Consider the following 18628-nt stretch of genomic DNA (forward strand, 5'->3'; position numbering starts at 1 on the left):
GTTCTGCCAATATCAGATATGTCTATGTCCTGGGAAATGTTCTTGTTTACTTATAACCTCATGCTAATCGCATTAGCCTACATTAGCTCAACTGATCCTGAAGAAATTAAAGAAATGTAGCCAATTTCTTAATTACTACATTTGACTACCATTAGATAGTTAATCCAGAGATTCTTACCAGAATGATGGTCTCATCCAGACCATCATGGCATTTGTAGCTCTTCATGATAGCCGCATTAGCATCTAATTAGCGGTTCATTTTTTTGTGTGTGTGTGTGGGGGTGGGGGGGGGGGGTAAATACAGGCGAATATATCGCGATTTTAGAGATATACAAGGTTATCAAAACGTCTCGCCAGGGTAAGCGTACCTACACGAAACACAGCCCTTATTTTAAGAGTTTATAAAACCCCCTATGGGAAAAATGAATGGTGGAAAAACGATTGGAACCACTTCCTTGTTTGACCTCTGGGTTTTATGGGTATTATGACTCATACTGTGGTACTCTATTGAGTCTTAACATAGCAATCAATGGTTCAGTACAGTGTATTGATACATACTGTACCATAGATCTGGCAGACGACTGCGATGAAATTTCTCTGGACCGCGACCACAGATTATTTATAGCATGCGTCATTAGATGAGCACGGAAAAAAAGAAGCAACAACAGTGTTTCGCACTCATACATATTTCTCAGCACATCAAGGTTGTTTATATTATTGTCTGTTTACACGGTGTATACTGTTTTGGGATTTAAAAAGGTACCTTTGCAGTTACATGTAGCCATTGTTAGTTTGTATTAGCAACGTGGAAGAAAAGATATTCGGAGCTTCAAAACGAGAGGCCTGCTAGCTACTGTTTGCTTGTTGCAACAAGAACCAGCTACAAGAAACCCTCACGAGTTGGTCTTGTTTGAGCAGAAACGTTTTCCAAAAATTTCAGGTACGTTAATGTTCTCTACTTGTATATCTGAACGTTGTATTTCGTAACACGTTGTATAACTAGTTAATTAACTTGCATACAGTATCTTAGTACAGTAACTATCTACGTGTGTGGTCATAGATTGCTACAGTTGTTACCTCCCCTGTCCATCTGTGCTAGCTAGCTAACGTGGTCAAGTCAAATAGGGTCTTTGGTCAAATGAACAATCTTAGCTAACCAAGATCAGCCGGTGTGTCAAACACACAGGCCGGTCGGATTTAACTAACTAGTAATGTTATGTGGAGTAAACTGAAACGTAACTGTTCGCTAATTAACTAACTATGTTAGCAGCATGTGTTGGCTAGCTAATGTTAGCGTAGGCAGCAAGTTGTGGTACAATAAATGCAAACAAACTTGCATCAACGAAGTGGAAATCCACGGTTCTCGTAAGACTAACGCCGTTTATTATGACCATGTTTAAATTATCTTCCCCTTTAGTGCTCAATCATCATGGCTGATGACTTTGACATAGAAGCAATGCTTGAGGCTCCATATCGAAAGGTGGGTTTTGGCCTAAGGTATTGTTTGTGATTGTAATGCACTTTATTGTAAATACTGTGGTGGTCTATGTCACTTCTTTGCCCCAGACCCAAAATTTCTAGCCTATTCTATGTGTGTTTCTGATGTGATGCTGCAGTTCCTTTTCAGACTATGAATAAATGCCCATCTATCTCTTTTTGTAGACTTGCCTAACGATATCTCACCTCTACTTCCATGAATTCCAGTGTGATCTGTCAAAAAATGAAGGTAGTAATTGCCCAATGTATTGCTGTACTGTGGTCCCCTTGGTAACATAATTGTGGTCATTGAATGGCCAGTCTACAAGGCGAATGCAGTGGATGCACAATAACATTTAATTGAGGGACTGGGTTCTTGATCAGGCCTAGTTGGCATTCTCCTTTATCTCAACAACTGGGCTAATGTTTTGTGCATGGACTATGCCGAACCTGTCAACAAATGCCTAAACCATCTTCTGAGCATGTGGGTGTTAACCAAGAGTTTGACAGCTGTCAAACAATGTCTGTCACAAATCTGAGAAGTTTGTCAAAAAGTAGAAAAGTGTTCAGAATAGATTCCGTATTTTAGCCTACATGGCAGACGATTGTAGGCCAAACCATCTGACTGTTTCACCTCACATACAGCCTTTCTGCTTTGTGATAAACTGCAGAACTTTAGCCAGCTCGATTAGAAAAACACAAATGCCCATCGGGCCTGGTCGAGAAGCCAGTTCCTTTAATTTAAAAGACATACCATGGAGAGAGTATTCAAATATCTGTATGCATGGTGTGGTTGTTCCACATGATTGACTTTACCCTGCTATTGATTTAAGACCGATATAGTGAAATCGGCCTCTGTAAATGATAAAGGTTTGGTAATTTAATTTTACCTTTATTTAACCAGGCAAGTCAGTTAAGAACACATTCTTATTTTCAATGACGGCCTGGGTTAACTGCCTGTCCAGGGGCAGAACGACAGATTTGTACCTTGTCAGCTCTGGGGTTTGAACTTGCAACCTTCCGGTTACTAGTCCAACGCTCTAACCACTAGGCTACGCTGTCGCCCCGGTAAGCTGACACATTATAGAAAACATGATTGCATGGCCTTTACTTTCAGTACATGAGATGTGTATGGTTAAGTACAGGACGCAGGTATGTTAGTTCACAATGTTCACTCTCATTTCTCATTCCAGTGAGGAAGGAAGTGTGGATTTTGTCGTTACACTGCATTCACCAAAAAGTTATACATTTTACATAACCTGTATAACTGAAAATGGCTTTTTCTCCATGGTTGACCAGAATGTAATTTTTTTGCATGCTCATTCACGAGGAGTACATGTTTATTTATTCATAAGTCCATTATATTTGCCACACTTTGATGTAAGGCCTATATTTAATAGAGTACAAACAGTAGGAAACATGGAACTCTTCTATGCTGCTGGCGACAGTACCAACTAAGGAGTTTCATATACCTCATCTTATATTTAATCATGACTTTCCTTGGTAGTTGATATTACTAAGCAGTGTGAATCCCTGTTTGCTTCAGGGCGAGATGTGTGACAGAGGTGGCATCGAGCTCTTACAGTCCACGAACGAAAATTGGTGAAGATCACTGGAATGGCACCCCCCCACTGGAAATCGATCAGTTTTGGGTTGCTAGCATGGCCACATTGGTCTTAGGCAAAGAATAGCCTGGGAACTGATCTGGATGGGGCTGCTTAAGAAAAATGCACCAGAGATATGACTTTAGATATGGATAATTACTCATAGAACTTGACTAGATGCTAAATGTCTCATCGACAGTATGATTGGAGAGAGAGAGAACAAGTGAATAGACACTATTTTAAAGCCCCTAACTGTAGATCTCTGTCCCCATGTAAACTTTAGCATGAATACTTTTTTAAACAATTATTATATCTTCTCTTGTTCCCCCCCGTTTATCCTGACAACTTCAAATGTTGCCTCTTCGTCCTCGTGCTGTTCTTCTATCGACCCTGCTTAGGATGAGATCAAGCACAGTAGTCCAAATGGGCACAAGGAACACAGCAAGAAGTAAGTGAAACAGACATGGTGTAGTAACAAGCAACGCTCACCCAAATCTATTTATTATTTTGACAATTGTTCTAAAATGTTTATTGATCTTTACTTATTCACTGCCTCACATTGAGTCATTCTCTTTCCTCAGGAAAAAAAAGAGCAGGAGTCGAAGCAGAGACAGGAAGAGAAGCAAAAGCCGGGATCGCAAGAAGAGCCATGACCACAAGCGGAGCCGCAGCCACGAGCGAAAGCGGAGCCGCAGCAGGGAGAGGCGCCGGAGCAGAGAGCACAGCGGCCGCTACAGGGACCACAAGACCACCTTGTATGTATGCATGCCTCATCTGGTGTCAGTATTTCCCTTCAGTCTGCATCACCCTAGTTTTAGAGGCTGCTGCCCTATGTACATAGTCATGGAACACTGGTCACTTTAATAATGTTTACATTCTGTTTTACCAACTTCATGTATATACTATTCTAGTTGAGGCCTTTCCTATTTAACTATTGCTGTACATATACTATTCTTCAGATACACTACATATTCTATCCATGTTGTCTTTATATATATACAGTGGGGCAAAAAAATATTTAGTCAGCCACCAATTGTGCAAGTTATCCCACTTAAAAAGATGAGAGAGGCCTGTAATTTTCAGCATAAGTAGACAGACAAAATGAGAAAAAAAATCCAGAAAATCACATTGTAGGAATTTTAATGAATTTATTTGCAAATGATGGTGGAAAATAAGTATTTGCTCACAGACCTGTAAGTTCTTCTTTAAGAGGCTCCTCTGTCCTCCACTCGTTACCTGTATTAATGGCACCTGTTTGAACTTGTTATCATTATAAAAGACACCTGTCCACAACCTCAAACAGTCACACTCCAAACTCCACTATGGCCAAGACCAAAGAGCTGTCAAAGGACACCAGAAACAAAATTGTAGACCTGCACCAGGCTGGGAAGACTGAATCTGCAATAGGTAAGTAACTTGGTTTGAAGAAATCAACTGTGGGAGCAATTATTAGGAAATGGAAGACATACAAGACTGATAATCTCCCTCGATCTGGGGCTCCACGCAAGATCTCACCCCGTGGGGTCCAAATGATCACAAGAACGGTGAGCAAAAATCCCAGAACCACACGGGGGGACCTAGTAAATGACCTGCAGAGAGCTGGGACCAAAGTAACAAAGCCTACCATCAGTAACATACTACGCCGCGAGGGACTCAAATCCTGCAGTGCCAGACATGTCCCCCTGCTTAAGCCAGTACATGTCCAGGCCCGTCTGAAGTTTGCTAGAGAGCATTTGGATGATCCAGAAGAAGATTGGGAGAATGTCATATGGTCAGATGAAACCAAAATATAACTTTTTGGTAAAAACTCAACTCGTCGTGTTTGGAGGACAAAGAATGCTGAGTTGCATCCAAAGAACACCATACCTACTGTGAAGCATGGGGGTGGAAACATCATGCTTTGGGGCTGTTTTTCCTGCAAAGGGACCAGGACGACTGATCCGTGTAAAGGAAAGAATGAATGGGGCCATGTATCGTGAGATTTTGAGTGAAAACCTCCTTCCATCAACAAGAGCATTGAAGATGAAACGTGGCTGGGTCTTTCAGCATGACAATGATCCCAAACACACCGCCCGGGCAACGAATGAGTGGCTTCGTAAGAAGCATTTCAAGGTCCTGGAGTGGCCTAGCCAGTCTCCAGATCTCAACCCCATAGAAAATCTTTGGAGGGAGTTGAACGTCTGTGTTGCCCAGCAACAGCCCCAAAACATCACTGCTCTAGAGGAGATCTGCATGGAGCAATGTGCCAAAATACCAGCAACAGTGTGTGAAAACCTTGTGAAGACTTACAGAAAACGTTTGACCTCTGTTATATACCCTTTTGTTGGAAATGAGTATTGAGATAAACTTTTGACCTCTGTCATTGCCAACAAAGGGTATATAACAAAGTATTGAGATCAGTATTTGGTCAATAACTAAAGTTTATTTTCCACCATAATTTGCAAATAAAATCATAAAGAGTCCTACAATGTGATTTTCCTGATTTTTTTTTTCTCATTTTGTCTGTCATAGTTGAAGTGTGCCTATGATGAAAATTACAGGCCTCTCTCATCTTTTTAAGTGGGAGAACTTGCACAATTGGTGGCTGACTAAGTATTTTTTTGCCCCACTATACATACATGCATGCATACATTCATACATACATACATACATACATACATACATACATACACAGTTGAAGTCGGAAGTTTACATTCACTAAGTTGACTGTGCCTTTAAACAGATTGGAAAATTCCAGAAAATTATGTTGTGCCTTTAGAAGCTTCTGATAGGCTAATTGACATAATTTGAGTCAATTGGAGGAGTACCTGTGGATGTATTTCAAGGCCAACCTTCAAACTCAGTGCCTCTTTGCTTGACATCACGGTAAAGTCAAAAGAAATCATCCAAGACCTCAGAAAATATTGTAAACCTCCACAAGTCTGGTTCATCCTTGGAAGCAATTTCCAAATGCCTGAAGGTGCCATGTTAATCTGTACAAACAATAGTACGCAAGTATAAACACCATGGGACCACGCAGCCGACATACCGCTCAGGAAGGAGTCGCGTTCTGTCTCTTAGAGATGAACGTGCTTTGGTGCGAAAAGTGCAGCTCTATCCCAGAACAACAGCAAAGGACCTTGTGAAGATGCTGGAGTAAACAGGTACAAAAGTATCTATATCCACAGTAAAACAAGTCCTATATTGACCTAACCTGAAAGACCTCTCAGCAAGGAAGAAGCCACAGCTCCAAAACCGCCATAAAAAAGCCAGACTACAGTTTGCAACTGCACATTGGGACAAAGATTGTACTTTTTGGAGAAATGTACTCTGGTCTGATGAAACAAAAATAAGATTGTTGGCCATAATGACCATTGTTATGTTTGGTGGAAGAAGGGGGAGGCTTGCAAGCCGAAGGACACCATCCCAACCATAAAGCACGGGGGTGGCAGCATCATGTTGTGGGGGTGTTTTGCTGCAGGGGGGACTGGTGCACTTCACAAAATAGATGGCATGATGAGGATGGAAAAGTACGTGGATATATTGAAGCAACATCTCAAGACATCAGTCAGGAAGCAAAAGCTTGTTCACAAATTGGTCTTCCAAATGGACAATGACCCCAAGCATACTTACAAAGTTGTGGCAAAATGGCTTAAGGACAACAAAGTCAAGGTATTGGAGTGGCCATCACAAAGCCCTGACCTCAATCCCATAGAAAAGTTTTTGGCCGAACTGAAAAAGCGTGTGTGAGCAAGGAGGTCTCCAAACCTGATTCAGTTACACCAGCTCTGTCAGGAAGAATACGCCAAAATTCACCCAACTTATTGCGGGAAGCTTGTGGAAGGCTACTCAACACATTTGACCCAAGTTAAACAATTTATAGGCAATGCTACCAAATACTAATTGAGTGTATGTAAACTTCTGACCCACTGGGAATGTGATGAAAGAAATAAAAGCTGAAATAAGTAATTCTCTCTACTATTATCCTGACATTAAACATTCTTTAAAAAATGTGGTGATCCTAACTGACCTAGACAAGGGATTTTTACAAGTATTAAATATCAGGAATTGTAAATAACTGAGTTTAAATGTATTTGGATAAGGTGTATGTAAACTTCAGACTTCAACACTAATGTGTGTGTGTGTATATATATATATCTATTGTACCAGTCAAAAGTTTTAGAACACCTACTCATTCAAGGGATGGATTTTCTCCATCTTTGTCTCAGCCATTGATGGAAAGCTATGCCTTTCTGGTCAATTTAAAATCAAGCTGAATGTGAGTGAAACTCACATTACCTTGCACAATTTTATTGCTCGCATAAACTTATTTGGCAGATGTTGTTGCGGGTGTAGCAAAATGCTTGTGTTCCTAGCTTCAACCGTGCAGTAATATCTAACAATACACACATCTAAAAATGTTAAGCATGGAATTAAAAAAATAGAAATTTTAGGACGAGGAATGTCCAAGTCCGGAGTATGAATGTACGTCTCATTTAAGGGTTTTTCTTTATTTTTCATATTTTCTACATTGTAGAATAATAGTGAAGACATCAAAACTATGAAATAACACATATGGAATCATGTAGTAACCTAAAGTCTATTTATATTTGAGATTCTTCAAAGTAGCCACCCTTTGCCTTCACAGCTTTGCACACTCTTGGCATTCTCTCAACCAGCTTCACCTGGAATGCTTTTCCAAGTTCCCACATATGCTGAGCACTTGTTGACTGCTTTTCCTTCACTCTGTAGTCCAAACTCATCCCAAACCATCTCAATTGGGTTGAGATCAGATGATTGTGGAGGTCAGGTCATCTGATGCAGCACTCCATTAAGCTCCTTCTTGGTCAAATAGCCCTTACACAGCCTGGAAGTGTGCTGGGTCATTGGCCTGTTGAAAAACAAATTATAATCCCAGTAAGCGCAAGCCAGATGCAGCGTATCGCTGCAGAATGCTGTGGTAGCCATGCTGGTTAAGTGTGCCTTGAATTCTAAATCAATCACAGACAGTATCACAAGCAAAGCACCATCACACCTCCTGCTGGTAACTAATAAACATATCCTCTGCGGCAGAGGTAACTCTGGGTCTTCCTTTCCTGTGGCGGTCCTCATGAGAGCCAGTTTCATCAGTGTCCCTTGAATTCTAAATACAGTGCCTTGCGAAAGTATTCGGCCCCCTTGAACTTTGCGACCTTTTGCCACATTTCAGGCTTCAAACATAAAGATATAAAACTGTATTTTTTTGTGAAGAATCAACAACAAGTGGGACACAATCATGAAGTGGAACGACATTTATTGGATATTTCAAACTTTTTTAACAAATCAAAAGCTGAAAAATTGGGCGTGCAAAAAAGTGTATTAAGCCACTTTTGTTCATCACATTTGATATAGCAGTGGCTTCAACATTGAACGTGGCTACTGCCATACTGGTTGCTCCGTCAATGCGGCTTTTGCCCACGAAGACAGTTTTGGGGTATCGTGACCATATTACAGAGTTCAGACAGTCATTTGCATTCTGGGTTCCTCCGTGCTACATTCTTTTGAGGTTATCATTTGACATTCTATGATAAACAGTTACCATTTCTGTGCAACCTCTCACATTTTTTTAAATTATGCCCTCCAAGGTTTTTGTGACAGGGTGGATCTTCATTTCTATGGCTCTCTGGTACCAGCACAAATGCTCACAACTGTCCCGTTGTTGGAAGTGAATCCTCTCTTGTGCCAAGTGCCATCAAAGGATACATGAATGTCTATGATGGCATCCTCATCTTCCTTCAGCAACTCTGCTATGTCTGGGTCTATATCTGCATATGCTCTTCTAATTATCTTTGCAGCACTCTCCATTGACTGTAGCCCTCTCTGAATATCTGCAACTAAAGTGGGGGGGGACTTATGTCTGTCGACATTAGTCATAACTGCAGGACTAAATATCAGCATGTTACCCATTGTAAATATTAGCATATCTGCATGTAGTTACTTTATTTAAAACTAATTTCTCTCTAATCACATTAGGCTACAGCCCTATGACACTGTGGGCCTATGTGACAGTCTCATTGTATAGTTATGTTTTCCTATCACTCTGTTTTATTAACTTTGAATACATTTGCTGGAGCAAGGAAATAAATATTATTTATACACAGCAAGTCACCTGACAATATTGGTCTACTCTCCCTTTTTATTTACCTGTCATTCTCCTGTCATGTCTCCATGAGCTGAGATGCAAGGAAGGAATCCCTAGGACTTATTTTCTTGAGCTGCATAACCAAGTCCAAGTTCGTGGGCTAGAAGAACCATCCTCACATTTCTATCAAATGCCACATCTCCCCTGGAGCACTCCTGCAGCCTGGAGGAAGTGGAAACACACCTCAAAATTCATCACGAACACCTTCACAGTCTGCACATTCTATCACGACAGAATCCCTGGTTGGTGGGGTCTATGGTGATTTTTCAGTCCAGTGTTTAGACCCTTAGGGCAAATCAAATTGGTATATTTGTGATGTGGAATAAAATACACTGTTGGCTGGCTGATTGCTGCTAGTTGTCATCTTCATCTCGACTAATTTGCGTCTCTAAGTCTGTACTAAGTACACACCGCTGAGGTGCCCCAGTGTTGAGGATAAGCGTGGCAGACGTGCCTTACCACCTTGGGGCGGCCCGTTAAGAAGTCCAGGATCCAGTTGCAGAGGGAGTGTTGAACGCTGAGCTGTAGTCATTCATTGTTTTATTTAGCTAGGCAAGTCTGTTAACAAATTATTATTTACAATGACAGCCTACCGGGGAACAGTGGGTTAACTACCTTGTTCAGGGGCAGAACAACATATTTTTACCTTGTCAGTTTAGGGATTCGATCCAGCAACCTTTCAGTTACTGGCCCAACGCTCTAACCACCTAGGCTACCTGCCACCCCAAATGAACAGCATTCTCACGTGGGTGTTCCTTTTGTCCAGGTGGGAAAGGGCAGTGTGGAGTGTGATTGAGATTGCGTCATCTGTGGATCTTTTGGGGCAGTATGCCAATTGGAATGGGTCTAGGGTATCCGGGAGGATGGTGTTGATGTGAGCCATTTTCAGCCTTTCAAACCACTTCATGGCTACCGACGTGAGTGCTACGGGGCGGTAATCATTTAGGCAGGTTACCTTCGCTTCCATGGGCACAGGGACAATGGTGATCTGCTTGAAACATGTATGTATTACAGACTCAGTCAGGGATAGGTTGTCAGTAAAGACACTTGCCAGTAGGTCCACTCATGCTTTGAGTACACATCCTGGTAATCCATCTGGCCCAGCGGCTTTGTGAATGTTGACCTGTTTAAAGGTCTTGCTCACATCGGCTACTGAGAGCGTTCTCACACGGTCATCCAGAGCAGCTGGTGCTCTCGTGCATGCTTCAGTGTTGCTAGCCCCGAAGCTAGCATAAAAGGCATTTACCTCATCTAGTAAGCTTGCGTCACTGGGCAGCTCGCATCTGGGTTTCCCTTTGTTGTCCGTAATAGTTTTCAAGCCCTGCCACATCCAACGAGCTTCGGAGCCGATGTAGTAGGATTCAATCTTAATCCTTCATTGACTCTTTGCTTGTTTGATGGTTCATCTGAGGGCATAGCGGGATTTCTTATAAGCAGCCAGATTAGTGTCTAGCTCCTTGAAAGCTGTGGATGTTGCCTGTAATCCATGGCTGCTGATTGGGATATGTACGTATTGTATAAACTGCCTTAATTTTGCTGGACCCCAGGAAGAAAGCGGCAGCTAATGGGGATCCATAATAAATACAAATGCGTACGGTTTCTGTGGGGACGATGTTGTCGATGCACTTATTGATGAAGCCGATGACTGAGGTGGTATACTTCTCAATGCCATTGGATGAATCCCGGAACATATTCCAGTCTGTGCTAGCAAAACAGTCCTGTAGTGTAGCATCCATGTCATCTGACCACTTCCGCATTGAGCGACTCTTGTACTTCCTGCTTTAGTTTTGGCTTGTAAGCAGGAATCAGGAGGATAGAATTATGGTCAGAATTGCCAAATGGAGTGCAGGGGAGAGCTTTATATGCATCTCTGTGTGTTGAGTAAAGGTGGAATAGAGCTTTTATTTGATTTATTTTCCCCTCTGGTTGCACTGATTTAAGTTTGCCTGCATTAAAGTCCCTGGCCACTAGGAGTGCCACTTCTGGATGAGCATTTTCTTCTTTGCTTTTGACCTTATTGAGTGCGGTCTTCGTGCCAGCATCTGTCCGTGGTGGTAAATAGACAGCTACGAATAATATAGATGAGAGCTCTATTGGTAGATAGTGTGGTCTACAGTTTATCATAAGGTACTCTACCTCAGGCGAGCAATACCTCGAGACATCTTTATTATTAGACATCGCACACCAGCTGTTTTTGACAAAAAGACACACACCCCCCACCCCTCGTCTTACCAGATGTACAGTTTAAGTCGAAGGTTTACATACACCTTAGCCAAATACATATTAACTCAGTTTTTCACAATTCCTGACATTTAATCCAAGTAAAAAATCCCTGTCTTAGGTCAGTTAGGTCACCACTTTATTTTAAGAATATGAAATGTCAGAATAACAGTAGAGTGATTTATTTCGGCTTTTATTTCTTTCACCACATTCCCAGTGGGTCAGAAGTTTTACATACTGAATTAGTATATGGAAGCATTGCCTTTAAATTGTTTAACTTGGGTCAAACGTTTCGGGTAGCTTTCCACAAGCTTCCCACAATAAATTGGGTGAAATTTGGCCCATTCCTCCTGACAGAGCTGGTGTAACTGAGTCAGGTTTGTAGGCCTCCTTGCTCGCACACGATTTTTCAGTTCTGCCCACAAAATGTATACGGGATTGAGGTCAGGGCTTTGTGATGGCCACTCCAATACCTTGACTTTGTTGTCCTTAAGCCATTTTGCCACAACTATGCTTGGGGTCATTGTCCATTTGGAAGACCCATTTGCGACCAATCTTTAATATACCACACCATGATGCTGCCACCCCCGTGCTTCACGGTTGGGATGGTGTTCTTCGGCTTGCAAGCCTCCCCTTTTTCCACCAAACATAACGCTGGTCATTATGGCCAAACAGTTCTATTTTTGTTTCATCAGCTCCTTCCTGAGCGGTATGACAGCTGCGTGGTCCCATGGTGTTTATACGTGCGTACTATTGCTTGTACAGATGAACGTGGTACCTTCAGGCATTTGTAAATTGCTCCCAAGGATGAAACAGACTTGTGGAGGTCTACAATTGTTTTTTCTGAGGTCTTGGCTGATTTCTTTTGATTTTCCCATGATGTCAAGCAAAGAGACACTGAGCTTGAAGGTAGGCCTTGAAATACATCCACACCTCCAATTGACTCAAATGATGTCAATTAGCCTGTCAGAAGCTTCTAAAGCCATGACATCATATTCTGGAATTTTCCAAGCTGTTTAAAGGCACAGTCAACTTAGTGTATGTAAGCATCTGACCCACTGGAATTGTGATACAGTGAATTATAAGTGAAATAATCTATATGTAAACAATTGTTGGGAAAAATACTTGTGTCCTGCACGAAGTAGATGTCCTAACCGACTTGCCAAAACTATAGTTTGTTAACAAGAAATTTGTGGGGTGGTTGAAAAACGAGTTTTAATGACAACAACCTGAGTGTATGTAAACTTCCGACTTCAACTGTAGCGCCTCTGTTCTGCCGGTACATGGAAAATCCCGCCAGTTCTATATGATCTGTGTCGTCGTTCAGCAATGTCTCGGTGAAACCTAAGATATTACAGTTCTTAATGTCCCGTTGGTAGGATAATCGTAATCGTAGGTCATCAATTTTATTTTCCAATGATTGCATGTTAGCAAGTAGGACGGATGGTAGTGGAAGTTTACTCGCTCGCGGCGGATTCTCAGAAGGCAGCCCAATCTGCGTCCTCTTTTCCTTCGTCTTTTCTTCACGCAAATGACAGAGATTTGGGCCTGTTCCCAGGAGAGCAGTATATCCTTCTCGTCGGACTCGAAGGCACACCTGTTAATTGAAATTCATTCCTGGTGACTACCTCATGAAGCTGGTTGAGAGAATGTCAAAAGTGTGCAAAGATGTCATCATGGCAAAGGGTGGCTACTTTGAAGAAACTCAAATATAAAATGTATTTTGATTTGTTTAACACTTTTTTTTGGTTACTACATGATTCCATATGTGTTATTTCATAGTTTTGATGTCTTCATTATTATTCTACATAGTAGAAAATAGTAAAAATAAAGAAAAACCCTTGAATGAGTAGGTGTGACCAAACGTTTGACTGGTACTGTACTCCGGACTCGGACATTCCTCGTCCTTATATTTCTATTTTTTTTCTTCCATTCTTAACATTTTTAGATGTGTGTGTATTGTTAGATATTACTGCACTTACTTCAATAACATGTGCCAAATAAGTGTATGCGAGCAATACAATTGAACAGGGAAATGTGAGTCTCATTCACATTCAGCTTGATTTTAAATTGACCAGAAAGGCATAGCTTTTCGTCAATGGTTGAGACAAGTATGGGGAAAATCCATTTATCCTTGCAGGGTAAAGCCGGGTGTACACTACATGACTTTCAAAATCCTAACATCTCGTCGCCTCTCACATTAAACTATCTGTCCTGTAGTTTTTTGTCTTGTCAACGTAGTGGTGCACACACTAAACAATGTGGCACAGATCGGAGGAAGGGGGATGCCTAGTCAGTTGTAAAACTGAATGCATTCAACCCAAATGTGTCCTCCACATATAACCCAACCCCTCTGAATCAGAGAGGTGTTCGGGGCTGCCTTAATTGACATCCATGGCGCTAAGGGGCAGAATCACAGATGTTTACCTTGTCAGCTCTGGGATTCTATCCATCAACCTTTTGGTTACTGGCACAACGGCACAACCCTCCTACCCACCAGGCTACCGGCCGCCCCACACCCTTGGTCATGAGGATTCTTGACACTGCGCTGTCTCGCGAAAACAAATATGTAATTGTAAACATATTCAGTCAGACATTTGCTCTTGCCATGCGGAGTTGAAATATCTAGCCAATACCTTTAAAAAAATATATATTATTATTATTTATTTTTTGTGATATCCAATTGGTAGTTACAGTTTTGTCCCATCGCTGCAACTCCCGTATGGGCTCGGTCGAGAGCCGTGCATCCTCCGAAGCACGACCCCGCCAAGACGCACTGCTTCTTAACAATGCTTGCTTAACTCAGATGGTTGCATAACCCTTTCTCCGGGAACTGGGAGGTAGTGTGAAAACTACTGTGTTCCCTGGCGCTCGCAGTGCAATCCTTTAGCAATGGAGCCGGGTTGCAAATCTTCCCCAGCTAGTGGGGTGTGTAGGTGCTGAGACTTGTATGCCTCTGGCAAGAATGCCTTCTGTTGGCATGCAGTGTTTTCTACCAGCGCCGTCTGTCGGCTATACAGCAGACTAGTCATTTTTAGCCGGTTACTTTTTAGGCTTTTCTTCAAATCGCTAGTCAGAAAATAGTCTGCAGAGCCCTATCCTGCTAGAATGAACAATATGCATCTTCTAGCGATCTATTGATGGGACACAAAGTGTATTGCAGATAGCTGAGAATAATGCCAATGAAATGGAATCTTGAAAAAAAGTGCAACTGCCAACCCTACCACTGTGTAGTGAGGTCAAAAACAAGAGCCGCTGTATAGTGGATAGGTATAACAAACGTAGAGGAATTCTTCCTTATCAACCCGTTCTACCTAGAGAGATGTCTATGCTGAACTGGAGAGAGGGTAGGGCAAAGAGCATGGAGTTCTTTGTGAACTGCCTCTTATAGGCTAGGGTGCTACTCCTAGGCTTTCCAGTCCTCCAGCCTACCATGGGGCTTGAGAGGTCAGAATTTCACTGTGATAGCAGCAAAGGACTGTTTGTGTCTGTGTCTACCCTGGTTCTGGGACTTCGCCTGGGTATTAAAAGTCGGCTTTTCCGTTCTCCGTCCCCCTTGGTCCGGCGGGACATTGGACCACTCGATGCAGAGTTTGGCCGCGGCTTGCTTGCAGATGTCGATGAGCGTGTAACCTGGGAGGGGTTGGCAACCTTGTTACCGTCTGTGCCCTTGGCTAGGTGCCTGGGGACAGGTGCTGTGCTTGAGAGGGAGGTTGCGGGGGCTCCCCCTCACTTGCTCCATCCTCGGGCTCAAAGTTGGAGAAGCTGCTATTAGCTTTAGCCTCCTATCTCCCCTTCTCTCAAGATTGTGTCTTCGTTAAATGAGGGAAGAGAATTAAGGTTATCCATTTCCTCTGCCCAGCTTTGTACAGACGAGCACTTGTCCCTTATCCTGGGGGGTGGCTCGGATGTGGGGGTGCACAGAGCAGGAATAATCTTTTTTAGTCTCCTTCTCTTGCTAACCTTCGACAGTGTACTGCAGTGCAGACACGACTCTGGGTAGTCGACTGTTTCTTGAGTATGCTTGTGTCCTAAACAGGCAAAGCATAGAGATTGCTCTTTCTCTGAGATGCGAGAGCAACAGGGGGTAGAGCTGGGGCTCAGGTGCCTGTCTTGGGTCATCCTGGCAAGGGTAAGCGGTAGCAATGACTCTGTGGAGAGGTTAATGGCACCCAGTAAGCCGGAGAGCACCGCAAGGTGGAGTTGCTCTGTAGGCTAGCAGTGGTGTAAAGTGCTTAAGTTAAAATACTACGTATCAACTTCTTAGGGCTGAAATCCCATTAACGGGATCGATATGACAACAGCCAGTGGGCGCCAAATTCAAAACAACAGAAATCTCATAATTAAAATTCCTCAAACATACATGTATCTTATACCATTTTAAAGGTTATCTTGTTGTTAGTCCCACCACAGTGTCCGATTTCAAATAGGATTTACAGCGAAAGCACCACAAATGATTATGTTAGGTCAGAGCCAAGTCACAAAAACACTCAGAGCCATTTTTCCAGCCAAAGTGGAGTCACAAAAAGCAGAAATAGAGATATAATTCATCACTAACCTTTGATGATCTTCATCAGATGACACTCATAGGACTTCATGTTACACAATAAATGTATGTTTTGTTCGGTAAAGTTCACATTTATATTAAAAGAATCTCAGTATACATTGGGTGCGTTATGTTCAGTAGTTCCAAAAACATCTGGTCAATTTGCAGAGAGCTACATCAATTTATAGAAATACTCATCATAAATGTTGATGAAAATACAAGTATTATACATGGAATTAAAGATATACTTCTCCTTAATGCAACCGTTGTGTCAGATTTTAAAAAAGCAAATCATGCTATAATCTGAGAACGGTGCTCAGAGAACAAATATATATACCCGCCATTTTGGAGTCAACAGAAGTCAGAAATAACATTATAGATATTCACTTACCTTTGATGATCTTCATCAGAATGCACTCCCAGGAATCCCAGTACCACAATAAATGTTTGATTTGTTCGATAATGTCCATTTATGTCCAAATAGCTACTTTTGTTAGTGCGTTTGGTAAACAGATTAAAACTCACGAAGCGCGTTCACTAGTTGCAGACGAAATGTCAAAAAGTTCCATTACAGACCGTAGAAACTTGTCAAACGATGTATGGAATCAATCTTTAGGATGTTTTTAACATAAATCTTCAATAAAATTCCAATTGGAGAATTCCTTTGTCTTCAGAAAAGCAAAGGAACGGGAGATACCTCTCATGTGAAATGCGTGTGACCAGACCTCTGACTCATTCAGCTCTCATTCGGCCCCACTTCCCAGTAGAAGCATCAAACAAGTTTCTAAAGACGGTTGACATCTAGTAGAAGCCTTAGGAAGTGCAAGATGACCAATATCCCACTGTATCTTCGATAGGGGCTGAGTTGAAAATCGAAGAACCTCAGATTTCTCACTTCCTGGATGGATTATTTTAAGGTTTTTGCCTGCTATATGACTTCTGTTTTACTCACATTCAAACAGTTTTAGAAACTTCAGAGTGTTTTCTATACAAATATAATAATAATAATATGCATATATTAGCAACTGGGACTGAGGAGCAGGCAGTTTACTCTGGGCACCTTATTCATCCAAGCTACTCAATACTGCCCCCCAGCCATAAGAAGTTAAGTAGGTTTTTTTGGTATCTTTACTTTACTATTTATATTTTTGACAACGTACTTTTACCCCACTTACATTCCTACATTCCTATCCTACGCTCTGCGGTGGAGTCCTTGAACAGGTAAGTAGTAGAGCAGAGGTCCTAGTCAGTAGCTGAAGAGAATAGAGGCTCTTAATCATATACGTAAGGAAGCCAAAAAGAATGGAAGCTGGGAGCGGACTACGGACCCTAATGTGAAGTGTAGTGGTCCACTATTGGCCGTTGCTCCTGTCTCTCTACGAGAGATGTGTGATTGGATATTCATGGACTCCGCTCCTAAAAGCGGACGCTACCCATAATTGAGAGACCTAACGAGTAATTGAAATAGAATTCATTCTAGGTAATACAATACAACATCAACGTCACACTGGCTTCTTATCTGGTGAGCTCTCATTGGCTATTGCTTACCACCGTTGTCAAAACTTGTCGTTGCACATCTCACTACAAGAGCATTGCATATTTTGTGCTGATAAAATTAAAGGCTGGAAAATATCTGGACGGTTCAAGGACTGGATCAGTGGCACTCAGATTGTGTCTCTGAGGGAGGAGAATTGACGCTTACATTAAACGAGTATCAGTGACGGCCGCGTGCCTCGAGTAGGCAATGACATGGGGATTTTGTCTTCAATCTCTAAAATTGTGTAGTGTACATCTGGCTTAAGGGTTTTGTTCAAGAGAAGAGATACGGAATAAAGAGTTCCGACCTACAGTGTATTGACTGGCATACTTTAAGGTCTGGAGTGCCTTTTCCCTCTTATGAGATCAGTAGTAGTGGACTGAGATTAACCTTGTTTTCAATCGCAGCTCTGGGCCGAAATTTAATGGTGGTTCCAGAGGGAAGATTGGCCCCCCACCTGTCATCAAGCTAAGGTTTCTATTTCACAATTTTTCTGTTGTTTGTGTGGGTAGTTTTGTGCTGTGTATGTGTGAATGTGATGAAGCAACTCAAATAGATGCTAATGGAACCCTTTCTTTCAGCCGAAGACGTTCCAGAAGCCGAAGCCCTTTCAAGAAAGAGAAGAGTCCTGTGAGGCAAGTGTTCCTTGGGGAGATGACGCAAAAGAGCTCAATCAGGTTGACGTTCCACTTTTAAAGCTTGTGTACCCTTGTTCGACAAAGTAGGCTTACCATTTTGATAATACCTTGTTGACAGACATACAGTGGGGCAAAAAAAGTATTTTGTCAGCCAACAATTGTGCAAGTTCTCCCACTTAAAAAGATGAGAGAGGCCTGTAATTTTCATCATATGTACACTTCAACTATGACAGACAAAATTAGACATTTTTTTTCTCCAGAAAATTACATTGTAGGATTTTTTATCAATTTATTTGCAAATTATGGTGGAAAATAAGTATTTGGTCACCTACAAACAATCAAGATTTCTGGCTTCTTCTTTAAGAGGCTCCTCTGTCCTCCACTCGTTACCTGTATTAATGGCACCTGTTTGAACTTGTTATCAGTTTAAAAGACACCTGTCCACAA

The 18628-nt window shown here is 41.9% G+C and overlaps 1 protein-coding gene across 6 annotated transcripts in view; it reads left to right on the forward strand.

The window, feature by feature from the left end:
* Positions 1-476: 476 nt before the first annotated feature.
* LOC115135069 (RNA-binding protein 39-like) overlaps positions 477-18628 on the forward strand; it is a 58132-nt gene continuing 39980 nt past the window's right edge. The window contains exons 1-7 of one of the 6 annotated variants that reach the window (XM_029669339.2): positions 479-940; positions 1418-1480; positions 1663-1726; positions 3479-3528; positions 3662-3835; positions 17951-18016; positions 18125-18220. In XM_029669339.2, the coding sequence (XP_029525199.2) occupies positions 1694-1726; positions 3479-3528; positions 3662-3835; positions 17951-18016; positions 18125-18220 (419 nt within the window). In that variant the 5' untranslated portion in view covers positions 479-940; positions 1418-1480; positions 1663-1693. Of the gene's footprint in view, positions 941-1417; positions 1481-1662; positions 1727-3478; positions 3529-3661; positions 3836-17950; positions 18017-18124; positions 18221-18628 lie in introns of all 6 variants that reach the window. The other 5 variants (XM_065026312.1, XM_029669331.2, XM_065026309.1 and 2 more) reach the window with 5 other exon arrangements.

The sequence above is a fragment of the Oncorhynchus nerka genome, linkage group LG2 (assembly GCF_034236695.1).
Source record: "Oncorhynchus nerka isolate Pitt River linkage group LG2, Oner_Uvic_2.0, whole genome shotgun sequence".
Taxonomy (NCBI): Eukaryota; Metazoa; Chordata; class Actinopteri; order Salmoniformes; family Salmonidae; genus Oncorhynchus; species Oncorhynchus nerka.